Below are 16,736 nucleotides of genomic sequence, written 5' to 3' on the forward strand. Positions count from 1 at the left end.
TTTTCACAACATCCATGAACATCAATAATCATTGCTATTTATTTTCCTAACATTTTGTAGCTTATCTCCCATCTGCACAAAACCAGCCACATGGCTGAAAATCTAATTTTAAAAGCTTTCAAAAAATGTGTTTTCACTATTACCCATTAGGTCAGTGAACAAGCATTCCAGGGAGGAAAAACCAATTCTGCCTAAAATTCACATTATGCTCCTTCCAAAGAAGCACTTCCGCTAACAGCCTATGACGTATTTGATATGAAACCCTTATAGTCACTCATATTGCAGAGTTTGGAATTCTGGCCTTGAAAGAAACATTTAAGAGAAAATTTACAGCCCTCTTTAAATGCCTTATAATAATATTTCCAGACTAATAAACACTACTCAAGTACAGAGACAATATCAAAAAAGCTGATGTTAAGAACCTCAACTTTACAAGAAAACACTGCCAACTTCCTCTAAGGAGGAAGTACAGTGGCAATTTTTCCCATCATAACTTAATAAAAGCCTCCATAAAGAAGTAAGGTAAATCTCCTGATCATCACATGACCGAAAAAGGATAATATTGCAATAACACATACATAAACCACTAAATGCCAACCAAATAAAGCAACTGGAGCCACTGGAAAACCAATCACACATTTCCATAAGAAAAAAACAAGAAAGAAAGGCAAACTTTTAATCCATTAATCTATTGGTGAAGAGATTCCAAAAAAGCACAAGGAAACAGATCCAAAATACATTTAATAAAACACAAGGTACTACCCAAAGCAACAATAGCTATTTCTGTCTACTTACAGCCTGTATAGCTTCGAAGTCCCAAGAAACAGCAACTCAGGAAACAGCTGAAGGTGATTTCTGTTTAAACGCCTTTTGAGAAAAACAAAAACAAAGCGTACGTTACATAGAAAATACCCAACAATGACACTGTGATTTGGTACTGTCATGCCTCATCCTGTATTTCAGGAAAGAAAGAAATGACATTCAAGAGAATTCAAGCATTGCGAATCAAAAGTTGGTTACACCTTTTGTTACATGACTCTTTAAAGCAATTTTCCATTACGCTTACTCAGATGATGATTACTGAGGCCTAACCTCTAAATTCACATCCCGTGCACCATCAGTCAATGAAAAAGGGTTTCTTGACTCAGGCTCTGGTGTCTAGGTTAGCATACAGCAGAAATACCACAGTAAACGGTACCCTAAAATAATTCCTACACTGTCCCAAATGACCTAAATTTTCAGCCAAGGCACTGTGGGGAGATGGAACTTTCAATTTTGTTAGCTTTCCATTTAGTTTCAGAAAAAAATGTGTGAGAAAGTGTCAGCATGATTTGTCCCTATAGGCAACATCAGAAGAAAACCAACAAAGTTCAAATTATAACCCACAGTGCTCGACCCTTAACTGAATTTAAGTTATAACTAACAGCAGTGGCAAAAATGTTTAAATCATGTTTTTTAAATGTTTAACTGATATTGGAATGTTTTAAATTTTTTATAAAAGAATTTGATTTCAACTCTAATACAATTTAAGCCCCAATGCTATGTAACTAAGTTCTTTTGAACTGTGCACACTTGCCAGAACTGAGGTACTAATATCCTGATCCTGTTCATTTTAAGTATATAATTTAACATTTCAGTAAAAATAAATGTCTATCTCTCTGCTTTTCCCAAATTTAAATAAAATGATGATAAGCTGATGCAACAAGGCAGGCTTAAATGATTTCCAAGTGCTATAGCTTTAGAGGAGAGTAAGGAGGCCCAGAAAGTAATGGCACACTGAAGAAATGGGAAATATTTCTTAAATCTTAAGGAGAAATGTTAAGGGGACAGGAAAAGAGGGCATAGCACTCTTGACCTATTTAAATGGTCATCAGGTAGAAGGAGAGTTACACTTATTTAGTCTCTAGAGGTTAGAAATGGCACTAATGATTATAACTCTTTTTTTTAGAGGCTTCTTTTTTTTTTTTTTTTTTTGGAGGAAGATTAGCCCTGAGCTAACATCTGCTGCCAATCCTCCTCCTTTTGCTGAAGAAGACTGGCCCTGAGCTAACATCCATGTCCATCTTCCTCTACTTTGCATGTGGGACGCCTACTACAGCATGGCTTTTGCCAAGAGGTGCCATGTCCGTACCCGGGATCTTAACCAGTGAACACCGGGCTGCCGAGAAGCGGAATGTGTAAATTTAACCACTGCGTCACCAGGCCAGCCCCTGATTATAACTCTTAAGAAAGTAGATCATAAGGAAGACCTTTCTCAGAATTTGAGATATGAAGAAATGGAATGATCTTCCTTGAGAAAGTCTCTACCTCACATCCCACATATACCCAAGCAGAGGTATGTTTTGTTTTGTTTTGTTTTCCTGCATAGGATGTAATAAAAAGAAATCCTGCAAAAGTTGAAAAACTGGAGCAGGTGAATTTCAGAATTTCTTCCAACTCTAAAATGCTACAAGGCAATGATGGTAACTATAACTTTTGTTACCTAACATATTATGAAGAAGTTGGTCACCACAGCAACATTCTCAGCACTTAATAAAATGGATACTCATAAAAAAGTCTGCCAACACAATTAGGGGAAAATAGTAAAATTAGTGGCGAATGGGTGGACTTCCCACTTACACTAATTTTTATGAATAAAGCACATAACAAGGTTAAATTTAAAGTGAAACCAAAATCTTTCATTTATTTATTTTTTCTCTCTTGGGCATGATTCTGAGGAAGGAGTACTTTCAGAGTTGTTAGTATACAGTTTTGATAAATATAACTTAATTATGACCTTGTTATATGTGTCTCTCAAAAAACAGATTACAAATATTCACAATAGTGGTAATGAGAAACACTTTCTAGGGAAACAACCCCTCTTGGAAAGACCCCCATTGTCCAAAGTGCCAATGCTGATTTCTTAAATGGCAGAGACAGGCTTTCATAGTCTGATCCAAACCACCGGACTCACAAGTATCACCCCTGAGTCTCCAGCCACAGCAAGCACGCTGGTTCAGCCCCCAGCCCCTGCAGAGGCAGCTCTCTGTGTACAGGGCTCTCCTTGTCTCCAAATGGTACTTTCTCACATCCTCCATGGAACTTGCATTCATTCTTCAGAACAATCTCCCAATTTCCCTACATCGAGTTAGCTCCTCCCTTGGCTGTGTCCCCATATCCCCACGGCACTTGATAAATAAGAGTCCCTCACAGTGTATTATATTTATTCATGTACTGATCTGTTTCCCACTAGGCTGTAAGCTCTTCAAGTGTAAAGACCAGGTCTTTGTATTCCCTCCCTCTTCCCTGGCACTTAGTAGGTTCTTAGCAAATGTTGAATGAGAACAGACCGTTCTCTTTGCATTTTGATATAGCTCAGCAAAACCCTAGCATATGCATTTTATATTTAGAGAACCTTCTTCTCTCATGTTCTCTGAGATAACTGCCTTAGGTTTCTTCCTTCCTTCCTTTCTTTCTTTCTTTGTGGGGAAGATTGGCCCTAGCTAACATCTGTTGCCAATCTTCCTCTTTTTACTAGAGAAAGATTGTCCCTGAGCTAACATCTGTGCCAATCTTCTTCTATTTTGTATGTGGGACACTATCACAGCATGGCTTGATGAGCAATGCCAGGGATCCAACCCATGAACCCAGGTCCACTAAATCAGAGCGTGTAAATTTAACCACTACATCACCGGGCTGGCCCCTGCCTTAGTTTTTATGCCACTCTCCAGCTATACAAAGTCCTGCCACCAAACCTGCTTTCAGGAGCCCTATACAGCAATTACCTCCTTTCCTTCCCATCAAACTCCTTCCTCTCTGCCATTCTCAACATCTTCTGGAAGTTGGAAGGAACTCACTATGTTGAAACTAATTCAGATATCTAAGTGACTGAGAGCTGCTACTAGATTTCTTGTTACTGGGTCTAATCAATAGAACCCGATATTGTGAGAAAGCAGATGTTTCAGATTGGGTGCAAGAAGTGTCTTTTTATCAATTATTATTTTCATATTCCTAGTAGTTCTTAATTCACTCCAAGAATAATAGCTAACATATATTAAGCTTACTACGTGATGGTCACTGTTCTGGGAGGTTTACATCAATTATCACACGCATTCTTCAGAACAACCTCGTGAGTAGGTATCATTGCTACTGCCGTTTTGGAGGGAGACACACAGCTCATAGAAAGTACAGCTAGAACCTGAATTCAGGTGGGGTGACTCCAGAACATACACTCTGAATCATTCCGCTCAAAAAGGAATCTAAACGTTCCTAAACACTTCACGATAATGTAATGCTGACATTTTTCTTTTCACCAATCTTTCCTTGGGGAAAACATAGTTTTATATGGCCTATTTCATAAGCATCTATGTTTGAACTACCTGAAAATAAACCACCAAATTTTACAAAAATTAGCTCTATGTTCAGCTCACTGTTTTAAAGATCTATTTAAAATACTTGAAATTGAAAGAAAAATGAAAATAAATATAAAATATTTTTCTCTGAATTGAAATGGCTTGTCATTATTTCATGAAAAATATTATGAATGATCCTAATATGTCTAAACCAACCATGCATATAAGACAAGGCAGTACCATACAAAAAAAGGGCAGATAATAGGTGATACGGTAACATGCATAGAAAAAGAGCATAACTGTGCTTTTTTTCTTAAAAAGAGTATAAATACACTTTTGATTTCCGTTTTTCTATTCTTTCTTCCATCAGTACTAAGGATAAATGGAAATATAAAACATTAAAATAAAAAGTGAAACTCTTCCAAAATATTCCTTGAAGGAAAAAATGTAAAAGCTGAGGTTCTTGTACAGTGACCAGAAATCAAATCTTTAAAGTAAAGAGGATTTTTTTAAAATCCAGAATTACTTTAAAGACTATTAAGGTGCATAACAATTTCTAAATAGAGGTGGGAAAAAAGTAACCTAGCTTCTTCTAATGCCACAGAATACTTCTTAGTGGCTTGACGCTGATAATATCATAATAGCTCTAATGGAAATGAGTATTCAAAAGTCAAAATCTGAAGGTCCCAGAACAGGAAAACAGCATGTCATGAATTAAGGGTATCTCAGAGGAGGATTTATGGGGGCCAGCATAAATGAGCTCCATTAAGCAGACCAGGTGGGTCAATTACCTATTGTTCCCAGCAAGTACACTCAATTGCATCAAAAGAGAGAGAACAGAGATTTAGTGAGATCAGCTCTTGTGTCATCACCAGCTACATGGAATCTGCCCACAAGATCTCAGGCTGATTGAGAATTCTCTGGGTGGTAATTCATGTTTTCAGAAAGGTGTGTTATGTGTGTCTCTGAAACACTTAGGGCAAAGATGAAAGAGATCCCAGTAACTGTTTCCTTTGGGCTACAGGCTATCTTTGTGCATGACCTTCAGTGGGGTGAATGATCTTTCTGTATCTCACAAAACATCACTGGCCTCTGAAGTGCTGATTCTTAACAACCTCAATTTGAAGGGCAGCCTGAGCATTCTTGACAAGCATTGTTTCAAATTATTATCTCCTAGCTGTTCTTGTGATTCATCCATTGATAAAGGTTATAATCTCTTATGTTTTTCAACTTTCCCCTCAATTTAATGAATATTTGCAACCTTCACCCCAATCCAAAATGTAAAATGAAAACAATTTTACCAAAGCCAGTGAAAAATTTGTGCCTCCTATTTACCTGTCATTATAAATGTAAGGTATTTTAGCAGTGTGCCTGGTCTGTACTAAGTATTCAATAAATGCTGTCTTAACGAGTCTATCATTCACAATCTCCTATTTCTCATACATAAATGCCCTTTTCTTGGGTCAATTTCCACTTGTTTTTTTTTAAAAATGGTTTTATTCTAACATTTTTAAAGCAAAGATTTTAACATTTATGTAGTTTTAGATGAATAAAATAAAGTTTATATTTTCAGCAGTGATATCAATAATTTCATCCTTTATATTCCATGCTGGAGAGATAAAAACCTATTAGGAAAAATGTTGCTTCTTCCTCACTCCCCTTACTTCTTGGTATTTCTCTATATATTCAGAGCAATTATAAAAAAATACTCTGAAACAAAACTTGAGGGAGGTTTCGTACGTTCTTCACATCTCTTCTATTAATCATATGTTATTATAAGGAGAAAATCAGAATTAAATTGATCATAAATATGAATGTATAAATGTCAAATTTATTATTTACACATTTTATTAGATCAATAAAATAATTCCTAAACTGAGCTTTTGAAAAATAAGAGATGCTGAAATGCATAATAATAAAGTGCTAACTATGTGCCAAACATTGTGTGAAACTGTACATTATCTTACTTAAATCACGTACTGCCACTATTTGATATAATAATTAGCTCTGTTCTAAACATGAAGAAACTGAAGTTTTTAAGGACAAAGCAACTTGACCAAGATCTTACAGTGTAATTGAAATCAAGTGCCTTCTGATGTCACTCTTATCTACTGTTTCTGATTTTAAAAGGGAGGATAGGAGTTTGTATCTGTTTAGAAAACATAATCAACAGTACAACCAATGAGTATTTGCCACGTTCCACAGGGGACAAGGCAACAGCATATAAAATTACAAAGTGCCTAAGAGAGGGGAATCTAGGTTATCTGCACCCTGTGCTCCCTACCAGAACCTGGAAGTGCAGCACATAGCAGGAGCACCAGAACCTTCCACCTGCAGCCAGAGTAGATGGATGCTACACAAAAAGGACAATCAAATAATTTTTTGTTAAATGTTATCTTAAAGCAATATTCCAATGTATTAACGCCAAATCAGCCCTGCTTTTACCAAACTTTCATTCTGAAAGCGTTTTCACCGATATTCCTTCCAGTCCAGCAGATATAAATTGCTTTGAAGAAAGATAAGATAGATAGATAGATAGATAAATGTCCAAGCAGAAAAGTCTTTCATTTCACGTAAAGTTGTGAAATTCAGTCTAGAAGGCATAATTCAAGCAGAAAGGTATCCAACAGGAATGAAAGACAGGATTCAATGTAAAATATTTGACATTCGCAGCTTCCACAAATACATTGTAACAGTGCAAACTAAACTACTCATTTCAAGGGGAGGTATAAAGGACACAGCATCCAGCAAACACTGTCACAAAGGATGAGCCCAAAACAGATGTGGGAAAAATAAACAGCCTTGCTGCTTCAGAATTTATAAAACGATCCACAAAGAGCAAACAGGCCTTCTCACCATCGTTCAACTTCGAGGCCCATAAAAAACGGTGCATGAGAAACCCTCTCTGATGGATTCACTGTTCTGCTAAACTTCTAATAGTGCACATGCATGAAAGCCTTATATGACCACAGTCAGTAAATGTAATTTAAAATAGTTCAATATCACTTATAAGCAGATGGGAACAATTGAAATTCAATGGATATCACAGATTAAGTGATATATACTTGGTCATCTACAGCATTTTTATCTCACGCAATCTACATACTTGGCTTCTGTTACTAAGTTTGATATGTTCTTTAAAGAGCCTTTCCCAAGAAAACAACTAGTGATCTTAAACTTGGGTGTAAAGATGCCAGAGAACAATTCTTCTGAGCTTGCATTCTTTTCCAAGGAGATTAGCACTGTTAGTTTGTTCTTACTTTACGAAAAGGAATGTTATGTGTTGCCTATAAACTTGTAGGATTAGTCAGAAGAGGGATTCGCCACATCCTTGACGAACAGGGGATAAGTGGTACTTTCCTTCAGACCTGTTCCACAACATATTCTCTACTTGAACTCATGAGTAGCGACCTACAACACAAATCCTCAAGCACTATAGTACCTCAGCCTCACACTGGCTGTCACATGCTTACGAATGGTGTGTGCATGCAGGAGAATGAAGTCAGCACTATCTTACAAAACAATTAATGCGCCTTCTAGATATCTTTTCATGAGAGTGAGGTACTTAGTCAAATTTAGGCTCCACCGTAAAGGGATTTAGACTTTTCTAAATTAAAATGAGTATTTTCTTTACAGCAACTTGGTAGAAACTTTAAGAGAGCTAAGTGAACAGGTTTATTTTCCAGGCTTCATCATAATAATATTTCAGGACTCATTTTTCAAGCAAAAGTGAATATCAAATGACAAAGTTAGTATGAAAAATTAATTTCAAATGCAAAGATACTAAAACTTGGAGAGTTTAAGGCAATATTTGTCTTAAAAGAACACTTTTACGTGTTATTGATAGGAATAACAGTCCAAGCCCATGTCTTTATCACTTCTTCAGTGTCCTTGTGATAAGGGTATAATTGTAAAGTTAATGCAAAGCCTAATACTCAAGATAATCTATGGTATGCTATCAGTTCTCATTAACATAAGTTAGGCATGTAAGCATTTAAGCTTGCACATGAGCATTTCATTTCATTTAGGACAAAATGTTCTACAATTTTTTTGACAACCCTAAAAAATTTCAAAAACTTTCTCATACTTTTGCATCTGTGTTATCAAGAACTTGTAAAAGCCAATGATTTCCACTACTAAAACCCTGAAGTGGCCTGGATCTCCTTAAAAGGCCATAAAATAGAACTTTAATGACTGCAGCATAATCCTATAAACTGTGAGTGAACAACAGAACTTTATACCAGCCCACAAAAGTCCTGAGTCCCAATGTGACATATTTTAACCCTCTAAGACATTATGCATCAGCCAAGAAATACCTTGAATTAATAATTTTGCATAGATCTTTTATTGCAGATATACACAGGTACCTTCTGTGACGTATTAAAAAAAGAAGCATACTTCCTAAATGTTCCAGTTTTTTACTGCAGCTTATTTGTAGTTTGTTTTTCCTTAATTAATTTCCACTGAATTAACTAGTCATTTAACTACCCTAGATTTCTTTTGAACTTTTTGATTAAACAATATGAGACCTGCTAATACAATCGACATGAGGCACATTCTCAAGGCTTCATTTTCACCCCAGATAAGCAGGTACTACTGGCATCACAGCATCCATGGAAATCTGCCACTGCACATGCTAGGTCTGGGAGTACAGGGGTAAACTGTCAAAACAGGAAGTAATGAGTGCTCACAGTGTGTACAAGTGATAAAACTTAATCCTTTCACAGTGATTCATAACCACACTCTGACGATGAGCATATCATCTGATGTTGTTTTCTATACAAGAGAAAGAAGGCAGAGAGGGGAGACGGAAGGGGGCAGGTAGTCAGACTGGGAAGGAAGAAAGGAAGGAAAATGGGGGGATTTTAATACCCAACTACTTCTTGACATTTTGACCGATAACCTTGTATTTCATCGATTCTTTAAAGTGGAAAAGAAATCTTTCTTTTGTAGCTATAATGCTGTGATTCACACATAACGACTTTCTCGTCCCATGCTAAAATTAAATTCAACTAACAACATGATCCTGTTTCTTATCGATTAAAAGTTGGATTTCTAAAAAGGCACCGATCTTATCTTCTGTTTTCAGATTTGTCTTCTATCCCTAGATCAAGTTAAAACTCTATCAACATAAAATAAAAAGAAAAACCATAATTTTGAAATACTCACAGACATCATTGGGAATTGCTTTGATTTTATCATTTTAAAATGAAAAAACTTAGTAATAAATTACACACAAAATTAATGTTTTATTTTTGTTCTTCACACAAAGGATGAAAATTAAGTTATTATAATTCTGTATGAATGGCATTTACAACATAAACCTGCATTTATACACCTTTTCATAATTTAGAGTTTGAATTTAAAAATTCACATGTAAATTGCTAAAAACCATATAAACTCACACAACACATAATTATTTAAAAGTTAGTTCATTGATTACTTCCTGTTTCTTACATTGTCTCTTGAAGCTTTTTGGGGAGAGAAAGGCAATTTTTGTGATGTTAATGACACCACCTACTAAAATAACATACACCACAGGCCATAGTAATTTGATTATGGAACTCTCTGGGTAGCTTTTTTATTTTTACTTTTTAAACAATATGCTGAACAAAATTTAAAATAGTTTGTTTCACAATAAGCTGAATGCATTCTTTAGCAAAACTGCCTTGCCATTTAATGTATTTAAAAAAAAATAAATATTTGAAAAGTGTATCCACAGTGTTCCTAAGAAATGGTTTTGAATTCCAGAGTCCCAAGGAGATGAATTGGCTGTCAGATAACAATGTGCTTCCATCAGATGGACTTGGCAGTTGTAAACAAAAGGAATTTTCTCAGCTTTTCCTCACAAATATGAAATATTTGCTCTCAGCCAACAGCTGGGGTGATTTAAAGAAGTCCTGCATATATATTAGTTTTCATTCGAAATTACAAATCTTCCTCCCACTCGGAAACATCTGACTGCATCTCAGTAGAACAGAAAATTGTTTTGAGATGAAGTGACATTCCCAGAGGAAGTAAAAGGCAAAAAATAGAACCTACTTACAACTCTAATCAAATTTCAGATCTTAAGGCATCTGGTTAATAATTTTTAGGAAAAGTTAATTTATTCATGATGAAAGTTCAAATGATACTCCAAGGTGGTTTGAAAAGTAATGAGTAAGTTTGTTTTGTTCTAGTGCTTCTGATAATATTTATAACTATAATATAACCAGAATAGAGACTGCACGAAAAGCCACTGAAATTCCTTCAACGATTTGAAAGTTATTTAAGAAACAAACTATACATATGTTTCCATATGATAACTAAAAGTTATTCATGAAAAAACTTTTAACGTTTAAATGATAATTTTAAATTATCTATTCATCTTACCAAACATTGAAACTGCAATGATATTATTTTTTTAAAGGGATAAGCTAAAACTACTTTTGCAAGGTACTCACTAGGAGTTAACTATTCATGAAAGCCTATGAAAGAGAGAAAAGAATAAATACTTTCAGAGTATTTTTATATACTAAGAGATAGGCTGTGAACTTATGAACTTTGTTATGAACTTAACCAAATGTTTTGCCTGTTTTTAGCCCCTCCAAAAACTAGCTTGAAGTAGTGATTTTAAATTTATTTTGAATTACACAATTTTATTTCCTATATTGCAACATTTAGCATGGACAAAATTTCACAATAAAATAAATTAGACATCTCTGTGTTTAATTTTACTTGAAGTCATAAAAATGTAGCCTATATATTTACAAATATCTTAGAAGTTGGCAAGCTGTTTTTCTACAGCTTGTTACAGACAATTACACAGAATTAACTTCCACCCTCGGGCCCAGTGAATCAGAATATGTGTATGCCTAAAATGAACTTCATATTTCATTATTCTAAATAAACCTTTATTTTTACCTAAAATGCCTATTAAAACAGGCACGGAAAGTTATTAAAATAATTGTTGCTGCTTTTAATAGAGTTGTTATCTGCCCTTAAAATGCAAACCTATTAAACTTGAATTATCAAGACCTATGAGATATGGAATGCATATTTCAAATTACAAAGTGTGCAATTTATCCTAATTATTTCAGACAGAAGTTTTCTCTTTTGTAGACATATACACTGTAGACATAAGATAATAATAGCCTGAAGTAATGTATATCAACTCATAAGACTTTGTGTCTGAAAAATTAAAAATATATTTTAAAGTCTGCAGTCCATATTTGATCTTCTTGGAAAAAAAGAATTCATGTTAAAATGACCATGCTTTGATTACATAATTCTTACTTGTATTCCTACTAATCTTTAAACTCCTTTCCAGCAGAAGTATGAGAAAGCTTCTATAAAATAATGAAGTAAAACTGTGAATAGCAGCTATTAACAATGTCCACCATAAGTGTTAAATATCAGAAAGCAAATCTTGATTACTAAGAATTTAAAATACTTCTTCAGAGTCACTAATGACACACAAAGCAACAGAATGGAAATTAAAATCACTATTAGCAAAACTTTTCTTTTCCATAATGAAACATAAATGAAAATAAAATTACCAGCTTTCTTCCCACATAAGCAAAGAAAACAAATTAGATGAATAGTAAGAAAAATACGCACATCACCAAGTATCAAAGCAATGGTTTTCAAGGAAGTAAATGGTTCAGGAAAATAATTCTGTATTTTGGAACTTTATTACAGTTAGTACTATTTTTGCAAAACTTCTACAGTTTCTAATTGTAAATTAGTCTGAAAACCATTTATTCAACCTCTTGTTTCTGTAAACTTTCAAAGAGTAAGACATGAAATTGAAAACATGGTCCTTGAAATTCAAGTATTTTTAAAAATACAGTTATGTCGTCATAAGTTTGGAAGTGAAAACACTTACAGTCTCTCCAGTTCTTTAAGATCCTGGAATGCTCCTCTTTCAATGGTGCTAATCTTATTCTCCATAAGCTGACTGAAATGCAAAGTATAACAGGAGTCTTAATGTTACCACTCACCATCTGAGTAAGTTTCAATTCAGCAACTGAAACCGTGCAACCTCTTTCCCTTATAAAGTTAAATATTGGTCTGCTTTGAGATTCAATATCAAACTTAATGATGATATATGGAATAGGGAGGAGAAATAGCACTGATATCATAAAACTTTCATAGAAAATACTAATGCAGTTTCTCACAAAATTTACTATCAAAACTAAACCTTAAACTACAGCATATCCTGAAGAGCAGTACATGACACTGCAGCTCTGAAGGCTGTTTTTGGTAAACTGATTTTCAAGTGAGTCTTTAACTGAATGAATCAATATACTGTAATTCATCATACACATACTTCAATTAACTTACAGATATACATCAGAAATTGGAAGAATTCATAATCGCCAAAATGTGTCTTTTAAAATATGAACACAACACACAATGATCAAAACTATATGTTCACTACAATGTAAATATTTACAAATCTGTGGATAAAAACAATTTTACATTACTTTGAATCTCAAATGATGACTCACCCAGAACTAATTTAACCCACTAATTAAAGAAGTAATCATACTGCAACAAGTTTATAAAAGCTACAAAGATATAAAATACAGGAAACAATTCAAAATATGATCACTGTATTTTTATAGAGAAATATTTCCCACCAAAAACTCTGTGAAAAGCTGGCTCACTTGACTTTAATGTTAGAAATTATATCTATATAAGTTTTATATATCTATATAGGTGTTATTTCCTAGAATAGTCTGAACATTTTTATATTAGTAATAATAAAATGCAGACCCACTTAAATTCTTTCTAGTTAATCTCAAATCCTAAAAGTATATCAAATGTCTCACATTACTTATTCATATTGTGAAAGCAATTATTCTACACTTTTATAAGCATAAGGCACTTAGAGTATGGTATAGCAAACACTTGAGGTCATTTCTGTAATATTGTTTCCATGGCCTGCATCCAACCTTAAAATAAAAGTCTACGTTTTTATTAAAAGTTGTAGTACAACGATAAACAAAAAGAAGGAAACCAAGACCTTTTAAAGTTTTATGTGTCTGTCTGTCCTTGGGACAGTTTTTAAAACTGAGACCAGTAACGATTCAAAATATGCAAAAAACAAAATAAACAAAAGAAAGCACAGAAGAACATACTTACAGAACTCTTAAGTGTCGAAGACCAGCAAAATCTGTCTTGGTAATCCGTGTGATGTTATTTCCATTCAAATCCCTAAGAGAAAACAAGTAAGAAAATGAAAGTTCCATTTTATTTCTATCAATATCTGGCTAAACAAAGAAAAATGTAAACTAAATAAGAACTTTAAGATTAAAGATCAGTTCCAATTACTAACATAGTTTACAAAGTAAAAGAGAAGAAAGCAACTTTTGAAACACATTTTATAAAATGATTCTTAATATGTTTAGCGTCCACACTTGCTGGCATATGACAAGAAAATGAAGTGATTATGTTACCACGAAAAGTTCTCTTTTGTGTGTGTATAGGAGTGTTTTCAATTTTTGCTTTTAGAAGGATGTCTATTAATTTCACAGGTATTCTGCTATTAACCATTATTGCTAGGCACATACACTCCCAAAAAGTTCCCTTCAGCAAGTCAGATGAACAATTTTCTAATACTCTTCAGGAAGAAATTTTAAAAATTCAGAACCCTAACCTTAGGTGGCACGGTGACTAAACTTCCTAAGGCAAAGAAAAAAGTTAGCGTGCCATCAAAAGAACGGCACTTCAAAGACTTGCATTTATAGGCATTTACCTTCCAACAATTCTATGTTTGTATGAAAACTAAACTATTCATTTGCAGCTCAGGGCCCCCCGCTGTGACTGTAAAGTGAAAACTACTAGCAGGGGCAATAATGGAAATAGTACTCAGTCCCTGACATTTTTGTTCAGATTTCAGCACCACGTTTCCTCCAAGTCACAACCCCTTCTCTGGCATCTTAGGTCAAGATCTAAACTTGCCCTGGTTCCAATCATTTCAAGTAAAACCAGGCTTTGCTGTGGTTTCAATGTTCTCCTTCATAGAAGTAAGTTTTCTCTTACCTTGCCTTTGAAACATCATGTTTGAAATCTGTATTTAATGTGTTTATTTCGTCAATGATAGAATTTTATAAGCCAGCACTGAGTAAACTATGTTCTGAAAACTCTTTATAGATCCCTCAGAGGAAAAAAAATTTTCAAGGACCTGGAACTCAATTGCTATTTTGTCCCGAGTGCATTCCCTTTTTGTTGAGTAAGACGTATTAGTGCTTAAACTTTCGACTGTTCCGAATGGCATAAAATGACAAGTGCTAGGACAGAATTCTGCATTGCCTTATCCCCAACCCACTGTCGGTGCTGAGCAAAGACCCGTCAAGTTGTTGCCACAATTGTTGGGGTCTTTCACTGGCTATTTGATGTAACGTAAATCCCTACCCCCCACCCCAGACAAACGTGGGGGATCACGTTTTGACAAGACGCCCTTGATAGGGCCCCAGCTTTCTCAGGGCTGAGGGAGAAGAGTGAGGAGGAGTTGGGGGCGGCTCAGTTAGGCTGGGGGTGGCGGAGCCATTTGCAAAGGAAGAAAGGGCCCAACTTCTGGCCTTCAAACTGAGGCCGAGGGAAATGTGTTGGATAAGAAGGACGACTCCAGGCGCTGCGGGCCGCGCGGGTATAGACGTGCGGGTCCGAGCCGGTCCTCTCCGCTGCCGCAACCCTCGCCCCGCGGGGGCGCAGAAGCCCGCGCCCTCCGGGCCCGGCGCAGCGGCTAGGGGAGCGCGCCCGGGGCGCTCGCTCGGGCCGCGCGGGCGGCGGCCTCGGCGCTCACAAAGAGCGCGGCCTCCGGGCTCCGCTTCCCTGCGCTCGGGAAGCGCCCCTCCAGGAGCGCGTGGGCCGTCAGCGCCGGGCGGCGCTGACTTCTTCATTAGACACTCGCAGAGACAGGGAGGCGGGGATGTCTTCGGGCAGCAGAGCGCGAAGAGGGAAGGAAAGGAAGCTGCTGCCACGTGAAGGGGCGCAAAAACTGCCAGGAAGGTGGACGGGGGCGTTGGGGCTCTGCAGGAAGGGCCGGAGGGGGCAGCCGAGGGCCGCGGGGTCCTCGAAGCAGTCAGATCCGACTCAGCGAGTTGCGGTTGAGAGCCAGCCCTAACTTCGCCTAGATGTTGGGAAGCAGTCCTCCGCATTCGCCCACTCGGACAGGTCCCTTGGGGCCCGCCGCCGCCGCCGCCTCCCCGGGGAAGTGGGAGGCGGGGGGCTGTGTGCGAGCTGCCGCCACCCTGGGGCATCCTTCCCTCCACGGCCTGGAGGAAGCGCCCCTGGGCGGACCGAGCCGCCCAAGACCCCTTCTCCCCTCCCTCCGGCCCCAGGAGAGCGACACAAAGCCGGGTAGCGGAGGTTTCTCTCTTTTGAGTGCCCCCTCAACCCCCGCGCCCCCGCGCCACGCCGCGGCGCCTAGAGCGGGGATTCAGCCTTGCAACCCATCCGCGAGGGTTGGCAACCGCAAGGTGACTCCGTGTATGGAGTCTGGGAACAAAGTCAGTCTCCCCTGCTCCGCGCATCCACGAGTACTTGTCCCCGTCTCCCTGGCTTCCCACCCCAGAGAAGTCGCCCTCGCGGGGTGCGAGCGGCGGGACGAGGGCGGGAGGCAGGGACCAAGTGCAGCTGCCAGCGGGCCCGCCCCTCCTGGGTAGTGGCCCCTCCCTGGGCAGCGCCCTCCCGTCCTTCGCCCTCCCAGAGAGTTCAAGCCCAGGATGTGCGTGCAGGAGAGCTGGGGAGGGCTGCCCCAGGCACAGGTCCCTGTGCCGCTTCATTTCTCCAGCCTCGAAGCACTGGGTGCGCGACCCCGATGGGGGAGGGGGGAGAGGGAGGAAGAACCCATACTCACAGTCTCTCGGTGTTGCGGGGGATATTCCTGGGCACGCTGCGCAGCGCCAGCCCGTGACAGTCCACTGTGCTGCCCGAGCAGGAGCACTGCGCCGGACACGCCTGCGGTGCCACCTCGTTCAGGATCGCCAACATTAACCCCAGCGACAGGGACAGCGTCTGCCAGCCGTCGCCGCGCATCTTCCCCCGCCGCCTCCTCGCTCGCGGGCGCCGGGGGTTCCTCTTCAGCTCGTTGCTCCGTGCGAACCGCGCTGTGTCTTCAGGCCCAGTGCCTGGCGCGCGGCTAGCAACCCAGAGTGTCCGAGTAAATGTGCACAAAATAATAGGGAAGTAACAGTAATAATGGTCAGGGCAGCAGAGCTGACACAGGTAGACGCCTCCCACCTCCCCCCGACCCTCCTCCAGCAAGTCAGGCGCTCCTCGGGCAACTTTAGGTCCTGAAGATCAACCGGCCTGGCCAAGGCTCCACGGAGACCCCAGAGCAGCGGGGAGGAGATCACGCGTCGTCTGTCTCACAAAGATCAACTTGGCGGTAAAAGAGCTGGGGCTCCCAACGGC

General features: G+C 38.4%; 1 protein-coding gene across 2 annotated transcripts in view; it reads right to left on the reverse strand.

Annotated features, from left to right (window-relative positions):
* SLIT2 (slit guidance ligand 2) overlaps positions 1 to 16,372 on the reverse strand; it is a 366,489-nt gene extending 350,117 nt beyond the window's left edge. For both annotated transcript variants that reach the window (XM_046656964.1, XM_046656963.1), the window contains exons 1-4: positions 16,180 to 16,372; positions 13,461 to 13,532; positions 12,199 to 12,270; positions 796 to 867 (exon numbers count right to left, since the gene is read on the reverse strand). In XM_046656964.1, coding sequence (XP_046512920.1) covers positions 796 to 867; positions 12,199 to 12,270; positions 13,461 to 13,532; positions 16,180 to 16,358 — 395 coding nt within the window. In that variant the 5' untranslated portion in view covers positions 16,359 to 16,372. The remainder of the gene's footprint in view (positions 1 to 795; positions 868 to 12,198; positions 12,271 to 13,460; positions 13,533 to 16,179) is intronic.
* Between the last annotated feature and the right edge of the window lie 364 nt (positions 16,373 to 16,736).

This window comes from Equus quagga, chromosome 3 (assembly GCF_021613505.1).
Source record: "Equus quagga isolate Etosha38 chromosome 3, UCLA_HA_Equagga_1.0, whole genome shotgun sequence".
Taxonomy (NCBI): domain Eukaryota; kingdom Metazoa; phylum Chordata; class Mammalia; order Perissodactyla; family Equidae; genus Equus; species Equus quagga.